The sequence below is a fragment of the Scleropages formosus genome, chromosome 21, assembly GCF_900964775.1.
Source record: "Scleropages formosus chromosome 21, fSclFor1.1, whole genome shotgun sequence".
NCBI classification, from domain to species: domain Eukaryota; kingdom Metazoa; phylum Chordata; class Actinopteri; order Osteoglossiformes; family Osteoglossidae; genus Scleropages; species Scleropages formosus.
The window spans coordinates 19,649,135-19,665,865 of NC_041826.1; the positions used below are offsets into that span (position 1 = coordinate 19,649,135).

Sequence of the window (16,731 nt, forward strand, 5' to 3'; positions counted from 1 at the left end):
AATCCACTGCTAAATGTTAATCTTAAGTAAGTTTAAAGAACCAAACTTCTTTTGAAGTCCTTCAATAATTCATATCGTTTTAAAAAAAAAAATTATTGATAACATGCTGGTTATGACGTCTTAACAGGAACTCTGTTTCCCTAAGATGTTCAAATAAGAATAAGATGTTGAAATGTCCAGATCTTCTTTGTGTTTGGTGGGTTTAACATCATGTTTACAGGTAGCCTCACACACAACTTGTGTCTGAGTGACCTAACTAGTCTAAAGTCTACACTGAACCCCTTTTTCTCATTTCATCTACATTTAAAAGCTTTAGCTGAAAATGGATTTGGGATTGTTGTGCAAGAAGTGGTTGGACTTGTCGATGAGGAAATAAAACTCGAAAGACTTGATCGCGCAGCCAAGTCATCACCGATCTCGGAACACAGGTTTCCTGTGCGACGCCTCTAAAAGAAGTGTGAGGGGTCAAAGGGCAGTTACAGAATCAGATTGGCAAAGTGATGTAATAAGATGAATTGGATCCATTCCGTTGAAAGAAAATTAAAAATGATCTGGTGATCCTTTCTATGTGTGCGACACTAATGGATTGAGTAAATCTAAGCTGTGGGTGTGTAATTCTGTGTGGGTCCATGCCTGCTTATGTTTGAACGAGAAGTATGTGTCTGGGAGGGAGAAAGAACGAGCGTGCGTGTTTGTTTAGGACAGAAGAAGGGGCACTGCTTTGGCTTAGCCGGCTTGTGTCACCCGAGCAATGTCCAAAGTCCATGTGTTCACACAAGAGGTTCAGACCAAGGTACAGCTGCATGGTTTCTCTCCTGGAAAAGGTACGCCTGGGTGTCGCATCCATGGTTCAGAATCCACATAGAAAGGTACTGATAATGAAATGAATGAAGAAATACCCATGGCATTCACCTGAGGGCAAAATGGACAGCGGTTAGGTGGAGACATGCAGGGAGACATACCGCAGATCCATTATCTACTCGGTCGGAGCTCCCACAAAAACCAAGACGGCACGCCCAAACCAAGACTGTTCCGTTTAGCGCTTCAATAGGGAACACCCACTACCTGCCTTCAAGGCAACAGAGGAAACACGCAGCATGTCATGCATGGCAGAAATTATTGCTCTCACATCTGGGAACATATTGCATCCTTCTCTCATTACTTCTCTCATTATATGGTCAGGTGTGTGTTACGTGTGTGTTACGTGTGTGTCCTTCTCCGAGCACTAAGAAGCTGTAATATATAAAGATTACGCGCTCAATTTCTTTAGCTTTGGGAAAACATCAAAACCCTAATGCTCTGTTCCAGAAAGCAGCACTAGAGAAAAAACTCTTAGTAGAAAACCAAAAGATGAGCATCTAGGAAAGATCATGAAATGACTAAGTACTTTTTACAAAGATTGGTTTTAAAGTGTATGTGACTTTGAAAAATCCATAAGAAAGTAATGTATTTGAGTGCACCTATTTTATGGAATGAAGTGAAACACACCACAAGTGACTGTATTAGGGAAAAAAGTGATTCTTTGTGGTCTGGACTGGAGCACTCTCAAAAATATGACTCAGTAAATTGCAATTCCAGTTTATAACCGATAAGAACTGGTTTTGAATAAATAGTGATTTAATACATATGAATGAAAAGTACACAGAAGAGAAACGGAGTAAGACACGGAGTATATTACGCATAGACGGCAGAACTGGTGGTTTAGGAAACAAGCATGACCTAATGGATTTGTAGCCAGTACTAAGGAAGATTAGCTTTGGTTGGAGTGAGAAAAAGGAATTATTGGGAAGCAGAATGAGACTTGTTGGTTGTTGGGTTGAGAAATGAGTGAAACTGGGCCAAATACTGGCCATAAAAACATGGAGAATAGGCTTTCCTGATGACGCCGTTGACTTGACGGAAATGAGATTCGTGTGAATGGAAGTAACTGGGCTATAAATATAACTTACTTGATAAATGTGCTTTCACAAGGTCTTTTAATCGCAGTATCTTCTTGTTGCTCCGATAACATAAATTAATAGCCTTAGTCATGGCAGCGAGTAACACAGAGATGCCTTAAAATATCATGTCATTTCAAAAACGATAAAGTAACAATCCTAGTGCCACCGTAAGTCACCCTGTACAGTGGTGTCACATAAAAAAATAAGAAAAACAATAAAAATAGGGTGTATGCTAATCCTACAAAGCAAACTCCATTCCAGTCACTTAAATTTGTACAAAGTACAACAGCAACACGGCTTGATCTGTTATCGACTAGCGGTAAAATAATCACCCAAGAAAAACGGAGGCAATAAACTCCCAGTCACAGAGAGGTAAAACTGACTTGTAACACTGAGCCTGTACTTGGGAGGGAGGGGGGGAAGCTATGGAGGCAAATACCTGTTACCAAGCTCATGCAAAAGTGTTTCACAGTACTCTCTAGCATTTACTCTAGTGGTGTGAACATTCGAGTTACGAATTTTCGAAGATACAAACATTGTCCAGTGTTTTTACATATACATTTATTTATTTAGCAGACACTTTTCTCCAAAGCAACTTCCAATGAACTCCAGGTAGTGTTATGAGCCCACACACCTTATTCACCGCGGTGACTTACACTGCTGGATACACTACTTACACTGGGTCACTCATCCATACATAATTTTTAACTGCAATTCCACTGCCCTGTTTTCAACGCACTCAGAAGGTACAGGAACACAGCACAGGTGAGAGACCAACTTCATTCCACCGGGTTCTATGGTGTTTATTGTGTTCCTGATTTCAGTGTTCAGTAGGAAAATGAGGAACAGTCTACATCTGTATGGAATTAATTGGTAAACAGGCTTCACAGAATAGGGGAAATGGGAGTAAATGTATTTTTATTTTCATTTTAAAATAGCTCGAAATTAATAAAAATGTCAACATGAAAAGTCCTACGACGTGTTTTTTACATTCTATGGCTATATCCATGGAATACTTTTATATTTTATGGCTTTATCTGAGGTTTATACAGAACCTTATCAGTAAATAAATTGAGGGCCTCTGTCTTGTTAAACTTTTATCGATTGTGAAGATGATAAAGTTGAAAGTAGTGTCTGTAGCTGGCAAATATCAGACATGATTATGTGCTGAACCGGGAGGTTGTCGCCTTGACGCATTTTTCTTTTCTGTGATTTTAAAGGAGTTTTAGTTTTTGTGTCGTTTTGAAGTTAATGAAAAATAATAAAATTAACTGATACATTGTCAGGTACTGGTGTCACCTTGGGGCGAGTAGCCTGTGTTGCGTCCTGTTTCTGGGAGAGGCTGCAGACACCGTGACCCTGCATTGGACAAGCGGTTATTAATAATGAATGGATGGAAGCGTCACAGAGCATTTATATTTTGAGTTTTTACAGAACCTAACCTATATTCCATTGAGAATACATGCATGTTCTTTTTTATGATTCAGTTATTAATTTAGATGTCACATTTCTCCAAAGTGACTTGCAATGTTGTCTGCAGTTATTTATCCGTTTCTGCAGCTGGGGTAATTCAGAGCGAGTACCTTGCTGAGGGATACTACAGCAGGAGGGAGGATTTGAACCAGCAATCTGAGTCCAAAGGGAGCAGCTCTAACCACTACGCCACCTTCTGCCCCAAAAAGGTGTCATATCTTCTCTCTAGGAAAGATAATTCAGTTATCCAAATACTTAGTTTGTGAAGACAGTGTAACGCAAAGTCCCTGGAGGAACATGGTCATGAGGCGCAGAACCTTCTGAGCTGCCTTGGCCAATTAGCAGGATTACCCAGGAGTACTTCACCATCTGTAGAGCTCTTAATAACCGGTCTGTGACGTAGCGAAAGGTCCGGGACCAGGTGCTCGGCGTGCTTGCACCATTTCAGCACGGATTTCCAACACCTTTCACAATTGCCACCTTTGCAAAGGTCATTTATTAGATAACTGATCTCCAGAATTCCACTTTTTTGTTTTCAGCTGCTTAACTTACTCAGCTTTTTGGATACAAAATCTCCTTTAACAACTGGTAATGGCAAGGGCAGCATAGTGCCATGCAAGGAGACCCACAGGGTAAACATACTCTTTACACCACAGAAGACATGGCATCCTGCTGTAGATGCAAGATAACCAACCTTTTTGGTTTTCAGTACGAAGGAAAGCTGAAATGTACATGATGAAAAAACCCAAGCAAAAACACAACCGTGACAAATTCAAGGCACCTTTACTTTTTATCATGGCTTATATTACCTGTTTTGGTTTTATTTAAGTTTGTGTGTTTTTTTCCAAATTAACTGTATGAAAAATAATACATGGATAAATACACGTATATGACATAGTACCGCAGTATGTTGTTAAAGTACCTTTTTCAAGGCTGTACAGTTGAAAGCATCCGGACGGATTTAAATCATTTGTTTCACAGATTTGTCCCTTTATGTTATTGACAGGACAAGCTAAAAAAAAGCCTGTGTAAACTTACAGGTATTAGCAGGTGTAGTAAAACATTTCAGTTTAATACTTGTTTTAATGTTACCGCTTGGAAAGGGGAAGAATTAAATACACGCACCGAGAAAATATTCACGAATCACAGTCGACCTGTTGTCTCTTAAGTCAGATTTGCCCGTGAGAGATTTCTCTGTTTGCCCTATAGCACTCGGGGACAATAAAGACTCACTTGTGACTGGTCAAGCTGTGGGAAGAAGCGACTGTCACTGTGATTCCCAGCAGTTACCGTGGAGCGAGACCTTGTTAAACAATAACAATACAAAGTCATGTCTGTCAAAATAACGGTATGAGAAACTATACATAAGAGGCATAACATGAAAAGAAGTGAATAAAAATGTTCATGATTTCCACATGCCTTAGAACATCAGTCATCCTTCGCCTCACAAATGTTCCTTTCCCAATTTTAACAAGCACTAATATGCTTCTCTGTATCTGTACCTTCTGTTCAGTCAAGTTTGTTGGCATGACAGTTATCCCATGAACCTGAGCAGCGGTCGCATGTTTCCAGTCACATACGCTGTCCTGACATTCCTAGTTAAAGAGATAGTTTTACCGTCGGTCGCGTACTGATTTCCGAGCGTTCAGCAGCACGAAGTGCACAGTGCACGGCCAGCAGGGGTCGGGTGACTGATTTGTGAGCGGTTGTGCTTTTCATCAGTGTTCTGTTTCCAGACATTTCCAGTGTCTCCAGTACAGTTCGGGTCCCTTTTCCACCTTTTCTGAAAGCATTTCCTCAGCGACGTTGAGCTCCGCGAAAAACCTCACTTTGCACCGCGCCGCAAATCCTCGCATCCCGCAGCCGACGTCACCCGTAGCACGGGGCAACACCTCGGTCCACCCATACGAAGCATGAAGCGTGCGATGGGTTGCGCTGCCAGTAGGAGGTGTGCGTTCACGCTGTGGCCTGAGTGTTTCCGTGGCGGTGCAATGTTTATGGGGGACCAAGGGCCAACACAACAACGCACTCTGGTGAAAAATACATACTTGAATTGTGAACGGTGGGTTTATTTCCAAACACTGGGTGGGTACTCAGCAGGAGAAAGAGATGGTGATCGGGACAGAACCGGAGCGCAAAATCAAATCCTGGCAGGAGGGTGAAGAATGGGCGGACGAGTTCGGCGACGGTTGCGACGGCAATTGGACTGAAATCGAGTGGGAATCATTCACCTCATTTACCTTCCCCTCCCTCCAGCACCTGCTCTCTCTGAGGGGCAGTCTATACGGAGAGCTCAGCCAGAAAAAAAAATCACCTTCCTATCGAAGGAAGCCACTAAAAGAGGATTGAGACATTAGCTAATGTGGCTGGATGGTCCGCAATTCCCACCAATCACGAAGGCTGCGGACCAGCAAAAAACAGAGGGAGATTGATGGTAAGCCAGAAACATAAAGTTCTTTTTAAACTTCGAGTCAGAAACTTTCATTAAATTACTATCATCCGTTTAGTCACTTATAAACCTTCATTTCCATCATTTTTGTTCTTTTAAAATCCACCGTCCCTCTCATCCACCCGTGCCCGTCCATTCTATTCGCCCTCCCTGCGGTGATTGGTGCCCCTTCTGCCTCGGCTACTTGCAGACAAACTGGTCCACCAGTGCGGTGCAGCGCTTGCACTTCACATAGCAACACCAGTGGAACTTGCAGTGGCAGCGCTCGTGTTGGTAGGTCTTGAACTGGTCATACCCGCGACCGCAGCACATGAGCTCGCAGCCATCCATGCCTTCGGACGTCTTGTTGCAGAGGCGGCCCTGTGTGCCCAGCGAGCCAGTGGTCTCATTTCGCACACAGTAGTCCGGACTGGGGTCGATGTATACCAGGTCCTCCGGCGTGGGTGCGTTGAAGCGATTGTTGACCAGCTCCAGCTTGCCCTTGCGGCCGATGCGCATGGCTGCCGCGCTGTCATACTTCTCCTTAAGGAACTCGCCCACGCGACGGAAGTCGGCCAGCTGCAGCCAGCAGGTCTTCAGGCTGCAAGAGCCCGATACGCCGTGACACTTGCAGGCCACGTTGGCCAGGTTGTACACCGCCTGCACGGAAGGGACAGGAAGACAGGATATCTGTTTAGAGACATGAAGGACAAAGACAGCAAGCTGGGCAGAGGTATGGATACTGTTAACAAAAGGAACTTTAGCAACATGGAAAGTTTCACAGCTTCAAACCTCTGCTATGGCACCCGAGGCAGTTGACAGGAATTTCCTCGGAATACACATCCGATAGCATGAACTTGTCCTCCTGGTCATGCAAATATAAAACAGGTGATTATTTTTTTCACCTGACAACTCTGCATTCATGTTTGAACGTGACAGCTCTATGTTCCCTTAGACCCCGCGAAGCCCCTTAACCCACTATCCCGACACACCTGTGACTTTAAAGCCCTGCCGACCAGCAGAGGACTCCACGCGGAAGTCTCCAGAAACACGAGCACTTCAAAACATTCCCCACGCTAGTCCACTTAACAGAGTACAGTACTGTACCATACAGGTGATGCTTTACAAAAAAAAAAAAAAAAAACCCTAACCCTAACCCTAACCCATGATGGATAAGCGACTCAAAGCTGACCTCTTGTGGCCAATGCGTTAACTGCAGCCTGAAGTCCGGCCCTCAACATGAGCGCACGATTCCCGCTCTTGGTGTGAGGGAAGGAGGACCAGCAACATCAGAAGCTCCTTTGAGTTTCTGTTCTTTTTCAAAGCATTATGTGGCACCAAAGGTGTGAACACTTGGGAGGACAAAGGAGCGAATGGACCTACGTCCCCGACATGCACACAACGGCTGCAGTTAGCCGAATTCCACGGATCTCCTACCGCTTCATTCACTGACACCCAGCTGCAGCATTCTAAGCAAATATTACACGCTGACTGGAGAAATAAATATTTGATCTAAAGAACAAATAAATGGTGAGAAAGGAAAAAAATTATTCCGTTTGAAAATCCTCCACGTATCCCGATTCTCTTGTTTTCTGTTAAATGCAGAAATAAACTTGGCCATTTAATTAGACTGTATTCATCCATCCAGTGGAAGTGTGGATAAAACTAGCGAGTAAAGGGCTTAGACTGTTCGGCCCTCGGCCCTGTGCAAGAGCAACAGAAGGTCGACGAAGCTCCACCTCCACTGTCTCATGACAGGAAGTCATCGGTCAGGAAAGGGCAACAACTACAAGCACGAGTGTTTTGGCAACGAGATGGACCGGGTTCGGCACAATTTGAACCGCGCAGACCTCTGGTCAGAAGCTGAGCCGGGGTGTTACGGAACCCTATTCTGGAACGGGGGTTTGAGTTGTGGAAAGCGGTTTTCTACCCTTGCATGGAGGTGAATTGCTAAAATCTTTTTTCCATAAAAATATTTGCTTCAGTAAAAATTTTCCGCATAAATCAAGTTTAAACATAGATTCTTAGAGCAACTTTGGATCAACACATCTATAACTACCTACATAACTGACTACATGGTCAGTTTTGTAACAAGTTTATTGACCTTGACAGACCGGTTGTACCCCAACATAGAGACCATCAGTGCTTTGATGTAGAGGTTATGGAGATGATATTATGAAGGGAATATCCTTCCGCAGCTATACTAGCGATGCTATGCTTCCCCTATAAGACAATCTGTTCCATGATCTGAGTGAGTGACCCTCCTTGCAGTTAACTGCAAAAGCAACCAATGTCAACAACCACTTGTCCCAAGCAGGGTCACGCCCCAACCACCCTGGGGGAGATGCCAGTCCATCGCAGGACGCCCCGGGCAGGCCTCGAACCCCGGACCGCCACACAGCGGGCACCGGCCAAAGCTGCTGCGCCATCACCCCCCCCCCCCCCCCCCCACAACTTCAAAACTGCTAAACAAATTTGACTTTTACATTTATTCATTTGAGATGCTTTTCTCCAAAGCAACATACATCTCAGAGAATACAAAAAGCGCACTGCATCAACAAATTCCAACAAGACAGAAAATGAAAGAGGTTGTTTCAAGTAAACCAGAACTACTTATCCAGCCATCTCAGTCTGAACTCAGACAGGATGAAAGACTGGGTTAAAATATGCCTGTTGGTGTTATCTCAATAAATAGATCCTGTAGTACCCCACATCCTGTTTTATTATTGATGCTCAGCAAGAAACTCAGATAAACCGGAGGACCAAACAAAATTAAAACACATATGCACACAAACCCAGACACACCAATAACACACCGGTTATTTATGCTAGGGTCAAAGAGTTTGCCCTAAATCTGGATGTAGTTGAGCCAGAGGTTGTTTTTTCCATTGGTTTTCTTGATTACACCACCCCCTGCCACCACAGCTTCCTAACCCCTCCCCAGCACCGTGCAGACAGACACATGTTCCCTGCCTCTCCTCTTCCTTTCAGGAGTCTCCTACCCTCTTTGTCCGCACCGTTCTGACTGCTCGGGGGCCGCCACATCAAAGGCTATGGCAGCCCTAACTCACAATCCCACCAGCTCACCCCTCCCAAAAGATGTTTATACCTGTCCCTCTGCACCTAAAAGTCTGGCCACACAGGACATGGACTGTGTCACCTTCACTTAAAGACCCCTACTGAGTCAACTGTGTTGAGTCAGCCACTCCCCAAAAATTACCCATCCTTTATGGCCATGAAGGTACTTTTGATGTGTGGGCCATATACGCGACTGCCGGAAAAAAGCTGATTAGGGTTTTCTGCTGGGAGGCAATCTCACCCCTCCCTCTTTCATGTGATCTACCTGCAGGGTCCTAAAAAATATGGTAAGCCAGCTCCCTTCCTTGTCCTCAATTGCCCCTTTGCCATCCCCCCCCAGAAAGCCCATCTATTCGGTACCTATGATTGAAAATGTTGAACCCATCTACTACAACTCTAGAAGGTCCTAGGGAAGGGGGCAAGTGCCATTTTTTTACGTGGGGGAGGAAACCCACACACTAACACAGAAATAAAACACAAACATCCAACACAAACAACAGAGCACATATTCGAAGATAAAAGACACTGGACTCAAGCCCAAGTTCAAGACCGTAGCCCAGGACCTTTGAAGAACCACTGTCACCCGCTATGCCATCCTGCCACTTGGAAGGTCTTAATGTTGTGTTTATGAGATGGTACATCCTGGATGTAAGAACTAGATATGTTAAAAGTGTAGTATGGCTCACTTATAACAGTTTTTCACAGCCAGCAGTTTGTTAGCCCCCAGCTGCTTGGTTTGGCTGTTGGACGCCACTGAGGGACAGACTGATCCATCCCAAGGGAGCTCTCTCTGGATGGGTGAACGAGAGATAAGGGAGAAGGTGAGGACCATGCAACCCGTACTTCACCACTCACAAAAAAATGAACTAAAACGAACCAGCTGGGAGGATCAGTTGACAATAAACAACCAGTTTTCCAAAAAAAATCGTAGCGTCCTTCCTCCAGGGGCTCTAACTGAGGGATTAGACCTACGTGTGTGGGTCTGTAATTGGCTATGTGGTTCTGTGCGTGTTAGACAACACCCCCCACCTGCACATTCACTTTGTACGTAAAGGACGCAGAGCCACGGACAATTCCGGTGGGTTCACTTGGGGCAGACAAAAGCGGGAGGGGTGGGCGCCGCATTGTGATCCATGGGACCGGAACCTTGCAATAACCCCCAGTTCCATGGTCCACCTCCCTAAGCCACAACGCAGCAAGAGCGGGAATCGATCCCTTCAGAATGCCCCTCTGCCTATTCCACAAAGGCCCGTGACACTAAGCCCCAGCACGCAGAACAAACGCCTGGCAAACAAGGCCGAGGACGGCGCAGTTGGCGGGGGAGGTGCACCGAGGCGAATAAACACACAAAACACCCCCCACCCTCCAAAAATGGTTTAGAAGTCTCTTTGTAATGGTATCTGCCAGTAGTCACAGCTCATTGGTTCCCTGATCTGATGGTACAGATGTAATCTCCTTACCCTCAAACTCCTCCCAGCTGGGAACATCTCCCCTCCGCCTTCTAGTCCAGGCCTTGACCTTCTGACCTCGACAAAGTTCTAGTCAGGGGAAGAGGGTCTCTGCTCAGAACTCTTTAACGACCGGGAACACGTCCCCTCGTAAAAAGCCTTTACCAAACCCATTCACCAAAGGGTATGGTGACTGGAACAGATCCCAGCTCCAGATAAGAAGGTGCACCGGAGCGCCACGTGAACCACTCGCCAGACCTGCGCGAGCGTAATGTGAGAGTCACCGACTGTCATGGCAATAGCATGAATTAGGTGGTCAGGAGTCCAGGGGCTGGCCTGATAGCGTGTACCGAAAAGCCACAGCTGCTGCCCAAGGAGACTGACGATGTCCACATTGGCCGCTACTGTCGGGCTGTGTCAGATTAAGCGTTGTACCAGCCTCCACGTAAACTCCACACAGAAAAGAGGATATCGAAATCCCACCGAGGCCACAAGCGCCATTCTTCTACATGTTAGTGACGGCGCTGGTTTTGTGAACTTCGCCACTATTACGGCGGCAGTGAATCTGCCGCACCGCAGTCGGGGGACACGTCTGTTAACCTTCGCTGCACTAAGCGGGTATAACTGGCAAAGTCCTCCACACGACTGAAACGTGGAATCTGCCCCACCTTACACAACCACTCTATTTTCACCATAAACTCTAAGCGCTAGCGGTGGAGGCAGTACACCGCAGCTAAAGCTTTTTCACCCCTCCTTGTACCTTCCCACCCACAATTACAGAATGGCAAGTCCAGGGGTCAGCTCTCTTTTCTCAGAAGGAATGCGTTGTGACCCCGTGACCTACCGGACTCCAAGGGCGTCACTCTCCGAACGCAGCCATTTGGTCCCTTGGAAAAAACGATGAATCCCCCCCCCCATCCTCTCTCCGCAGGGCAGTGCTCAACTGTGTGTCGGATGTTTGTTGATTTTGCTGTGGTTGCTTTCAGCGCATATCCGACTGACTGGCTTCAGTAACTGTCCCTTTGCACCGGTTAGTTAGTTTGTTTAACCAAGGCTTGGGTTTCCATTCTGATTTGATTCAGATGTTGACCTCAGTAATAAATAAAGCAGCCAATGAGAAGTTGAGCAAACTGACGCAGTCTTTCAAACAGCCATTGGTGAGATTCCCTTTAAAAGAACTAGGCTGCACGATTAGGCCATTTTCTTGTAAAAAAAAATAAGTAAGTAAGTAAATAAATAAATAAACAAACAAACAAAGACTACAGCAAAGACGGTGGCCCTTTCCCCGCATTGCAGATGAGCTTAAAGCTTTGCTGTCTCTCTATGATCATAAGCCAGGGCCACACTCCTTCCTCAGGTTCTCTCAAAAAATGTAGAGCTTGGCTCTAACTCCTGCAAACTTGCCACAGCACCTAACCCTTTGTGCCGGGCTGTGAGCGGTGTGGGAGGTACCGGGAAAGTGGGTCCTGCTGGGTCACAATCCCTGTCCGAAACCATTCGACGGAAGTCCAAATCCGGGCTTTTGGCTGAACGCGAACGCCGCTCCAAAACCGAGGAGATGAGAAGAACCCAACAAGCTAGGATTTTATTACAGGAGAAGAAGGTTCTAACACATGCCGTTCTCACCTGGCGGCCGGCCTCGTTGTTCTGCAGGTTCATGAGCGTGCGTGCGTGCTCCTCGGAGCCCCGCGGGTGGTTCTTCTCACGCTCGCGCGCATCCACAAATTCCCGGGCGAAGCGGTAGCCGTAATTGACGTTGTCACCGCAGCCGCCCCACAGCCAGTCTCGCTGCAGGTCACGGGGTCGAGCAGCACGACTGCAGCCGCAGGTGGAGAGCTCTCCCTCACGGCAGGCCCGGCTGATCGCGTTCACCACACCCGCGGCGCTGACGGCGTAAGTAAAAGCTGTCTCCCTGCTCCCTGCCGAAGAGAGGTAGGGAGAAAGGGAAAAGAACCATTAGCTTGCAATTCATCAGCACGATACCTTCCAAATACTACAACTCTGGAAAATAACGGCCAACAACTGCAACCAGAAAACATTCAGCTATGCCCCTGTCTTCAAAACCCCTGAATACCAAAGAGTCTGGGATGCTTCTGCTGTACAATAAAAAGAAAATAACAGCAGTGTCCCGGGAGTAAATAGGCAGCAGATAGTTGAAGCCCATTAAAAAGCGTAGGTTGTGTTGTTCCCCTAAAGTACTGTGACTAGTTCCACGGTCTCTTCGGAACATTGCCATCACCAGACGTTTGCCAGCAGTCAGAGTCCTTTCTGAACTTAACCATCCAATCAGCTCTAAGAACCAAAAAGTGAGATGGGGCAGCGAAGCTAGGAAAGAGCAGGCTGGGTGGGGTATAAAGCACTTTCACAACAATGTCTCAATTGCTTCCTCTTACCTCAGAAAAAAAACAGCGTTACGAATTCGAAGGGACAACATTCTTTATTTTGTGATGATCCTTAGCTGCCTCCCATCTGTTTTGCAAGTCCCGTCTGAGTTCTTTGCTCACTGGAATTCATGCGGAGCGCAGATAAATCCGAATCTAAATCCGAACGAGGACTCAAAGGTCCTTCCCTAAGGAGGGTCCCGATACGCAGCGCCCAGGTACCTCACTCCCTGCCCATAACTATGTTGTGTTTTTAACATTTCTCCATATGTAGGAATTAGTGGAGGTAGGGATGGTTTGTTGGCCTTTAAGCCTAGGGGGAATTATATAGACTATATTGTCTATAGACTATAGCAACTGCGCAATTAATGCTGTCAGCTATTCTACAATAAACTATTCTGCAACTAGTCACTTGGAAAAGGTACTACTCCTTGATTTGGCACTTTATGACACATGGCTGTTCAGCTATATTTCCTCTCGTTTTTATTTCTGATAAGGAAAGGCTGTACGGCCGTCCCACACCCACAGCCTCAGCGCTTCACCCTCCCCCCCCCCCCCACCCCGGTCCGTCAGGACGCCACTTTATGACTCTTTCGTGGAAGACTTCAAATAGATGGCCGGATCTGCCGACTTCGTGTCATCCTATAATTGCATTTCAACAGCACCCTCAGACAATAGCCGAGCTAACACCTCAATATAAACCTTACGATTGACTGAAAATAACTCCGACCCATGCTATTTTGGAGAGATGCCAGGGGTGGGGGTGGGGCGGGGGGTGTCCCGACCGCTCTATCCCCGCAGTGGGGTAAAACACCCGTTCGCACCCTGTTTTACACGCTGTTTCTTCTCAATCAATGCGAGCGGAACTGACACCCCGCTGAGGGCTGCTGTAAACCGAGGCACCAGCGCCTATCCTGGCACGCGGCACATAGTTAAAGGTCCGTTTCGTTCGCTCAGATTCCTAGAGACACTCGACTCGAGAGACAGCGGCCCCCAATGAATCGGTCCAACCGGTCCGATTAGTCGTCGAACTCTGTCTGTTGTGCTGCCGACTTACAGTAAATGACACGAAAGAATTTTAAATCCTTGACAATACAAAATTGACAACAAGAAGTACTAGCAGTAAAAAGTAATCATACAAGAAGACGTGGTCAGAGGGGCACCAGGTTGCAGCGTCCTAATAATAATCATTATTATACACACACATTTTCTGCACCGCTTGTCCCATTCGGGGTCGCGGGGAACCGGAGCCTAACCCGGTAACACAGGGCGTAAGGACACACCCAGGACGGGACGCCAGTCCATCGCAAGGCACCCCAAGCGGGACTCGAACCCCAGACCCACTGGAGAGCAGGACCGTGGTCCAACCCACCGCACCACCGCACCCCCTCATCATTATTATAATGTGGGCTATTTCGTCGCAGTCTGAAGCCGGTTCTTGGGTCGAATGCCGATCCTGTTACAGTAAGCAAGGCTCCATCGATGTTACTTACCCCGAACTGAGACACACACATAACCCTGGTGTACACATGATGGGTAAATAATTGTCAGGTTGATTGTGTAACATCGTAACTGGCCGCGGGCAAAGGTGTCAAATAAATAAACAACAACAAGAACATAATAATAATAATAAATAAATAGAGCGGAGGGACAAAGCCGTTCCACAGCCCTTCGGGTCGGGACTCACCGATGTGCATGACCCGCCCGAAGACAGACGTGTTGTCCACGGTGCTGCAGTTCCAGCGCCTCTGTCTGAACTGGTACTGACACTCCTTGATGCCGGTCTTGGCCCCCTCCCCTATGTACACCATGTGGTCCTGGTAGAGCTGGCAGAGCTTCCTCTGGCCCTGGGACAGACCTGATAACTGACTGCACAGGGGTTGCGCTCCTATGATGTACATCTCTGGCCTCTGGATGGGGTTCATCGCTAAAGACCTACAGTACAGAAAAGAAAGAGCGTCAGAAAAGTTACTCAGAATAATCAAGCTCGTGTTTTTTTCGAACGTCCTGCGCCTTTCCTTCAGTCATTGAAGTATTTCAAAAAGCAAGTCGTAATTCTGGCAAATTCCGACAGCGAACTGGCGCACGAAATCCACAGTATCCTGAGCGCAGCAGTCAAATATGTGAGGTTGGGAATAAAACATTTAATCCAGGGGACTGATCGCCGGTAGTTTTGAATGAATGTAAATACAGAAATGAATGTAAACACACAAATAAACACACACAAATTATATGCTATATCTGGTGTTCGGAGGAAGCTAAAACGAATGATGCGAACACCAGCGTGCGACTCCCGCGTCCACCTCAGAAATGATGGTATTTCCAGTGCAGAACGGTAAAACCTTAAGAAAACCCCCGACTGGGTAAACATGGATGTCTTTTCTTTGCGCAGCCCATTCTTCAGCGAGGAGGCTGACCATTTGCGTTCCTAAGCTGTAAGGTAAATATTATGATAAAGGCTCCACATTTGTCCCACGCTGCACTATTATAGCGGTGCCCCCCCCCCCTTTTGCTGCCGTGCGCAACCCTGTGCATGGACACAAGCGGTGGGAGTAGTGGATCCAGACGTATGCATTAAAGTTTCCCTCACTAGAAGCTATTGACTTACCACCAGGAGTTGGCATCCACCCACAGCTGACAGCCGCACGTGATGAGGGCGACCACCAGCAGCGTTTGTAGTCCGGAGCGCTGTCCCGGGAGGCTCCCACCATCCATGTCCATTTGCGCCAAAGCGGCAAAGCAAAAGTGCTCTTCTGAAGTCAGGAAAAAAAAAAATAAATAATGATTAACTTTTCTTTAAAAATCCTTCTTGAGTGGGAAAAGTTTTTACTCAGAAACCGTGAGGCGATTAAAAATATATATGCAAGTAGAGATGAGGTCTGCGGGCCCGTTTACTTGCTGTGTTTTTAAGCCCGGGTTTAAGTGCCAGTTGCTCAGCCTGAATAATTCGTAGACACTCCAGGTGGTTTAAGGTCACCTGGTCTTGCCGGAAAAAGTACTGTCAGAGTCCGAAGGCGAAGAAGAATAAAAAACAGGTAAACCCTAGTAAGAACATGGTTAAATAAGCAGGTATGATGATGCTGACGAGGAGAGCGAGAGATGAAGACGAGCCGAGGTAAGTAAAAGAAAAAGATAAGCGCGACTCGGCCGCATTCCTCTGCCTCCTCCAGGCCTCCTGAACACAGTCCCTCGGCCAGTGACACCCACAGACTATCTGACTTGTCTCTCTTCCCTCAAGTGTCCCTCATCTCCACCCCCAACCCCACCCTCCCCCACCCCCTCCTGCGGACCCGCTCTTTGGCTGAGATCACAATAGGCGGAGGGGAGCGGCGGTGGGAACAGGACCCCTCTCTGTCCACGGGTGAAGGGGGGGAGGGGGGGGCTGCAGTGTCACCGCAATGGAGGAGAACGGGGGCGGTGGGGGGGCCACCAAATGGACACAGATACTGGGCTGTTTAAACATCCCGTACAACAGGATCCACACTGGGCGGGGGGGGGGGGGGGAGGTGGGTGAGTATCACGAGGGAAGAAGTAGGAAATGTTGCAGAATCAGATATAATATTGGAAACACACGTCATTCAGAAATCATATTTTTTTAAGTCACACTTGTCTTACTGGAGATAGGAAAAAAAAACTTTTATGTCTCTGTGCACATATTAGTTTCTACACTCTTTCTCTTCCCGTTTCTCGTTGTGTGCGTGAGGTCCTGGTTTCAGTGACTGATTTCATTCAAAGTAAGTTCGGCATAAATACCTTTCAATTAATGACCTTCATTTCTAAAGCAATATATCTCCCGCATAAAAGCAAGAAAAGAATAACTCATCCATGCAAACCATACTGCCAACGTATATGAGGAAGCCCTGATGCCTCACAGTATTGGGCTGTGGGTTCGGAGGTAGATCCAAATTCAGTTCACTTTGTGCAGCTTGCATGTTCTTCTCCTGTGCTCCGGTTTCCTAGCACAGTCCAAAGACACGTGATCA

The 16,731-nt window shown here is 46.7% G+C and overlaps 1 protein-coding gene across 1 annotated transcript; it reads right to left on the reverse strand.

The window, feature by feature from the left end:
• Positions 1–6,028: 6,028 nt before the first annotated feature.
• Positions 6,029–15,475, reverse strand: wnt5b (wingless-type MMTV integration site family, member 5b). The gene is made up of 4 exons (XM_018730089.1): positions 15,357–15,475; positions 14,436–14,683; positions 11,994–12,286; positions 6,029–6,501 (listed from the first exon to the last, which is right to left on the reverse strand). The coding sequence occupies exons 1-4, from the start codon at positions 15,467–15,469 to the stop codon at positions 6,043–6,045; spliced, it is 1,113 nt and encodes a 370-aa protein (XP_018585605.1). The 5' UTR covers positions 15,470–15,475; the 3' UTR covers positions 6,029–6,042.
• Between the last annotated feature and the right edge of the window lie 1,256 nt (positions 15,476–16,731).

What these genes read in the sequence shown, in the direction of transcription:
- wnt5b (XM_018730089.1), bottom strand. Translation starts at nt 15,469, where the DNA reads ATGGACATGGATGGTGGGAGCCTCCCGGGACAGCGCTCCGGACTACAA. An exon ending in CGGGCGGGTCATGCACATCG is followed by an intron (nt 12,287 to 14,435) that starts GTGAGTCCCGAC and finishes TCTCTTCGGCAG; the next exon opens with GGAGCAGGGAGACAGCTTTT. An exon ending in ACAACGAGGCCGGCCGCCAG is followed by an intron (nt 6,502 to 11,993) that starts GTGAGAACGGCA and finishes CCTTCCGTGCAG; the next exon opens with GCGGTGTACAACCTGGCCAA.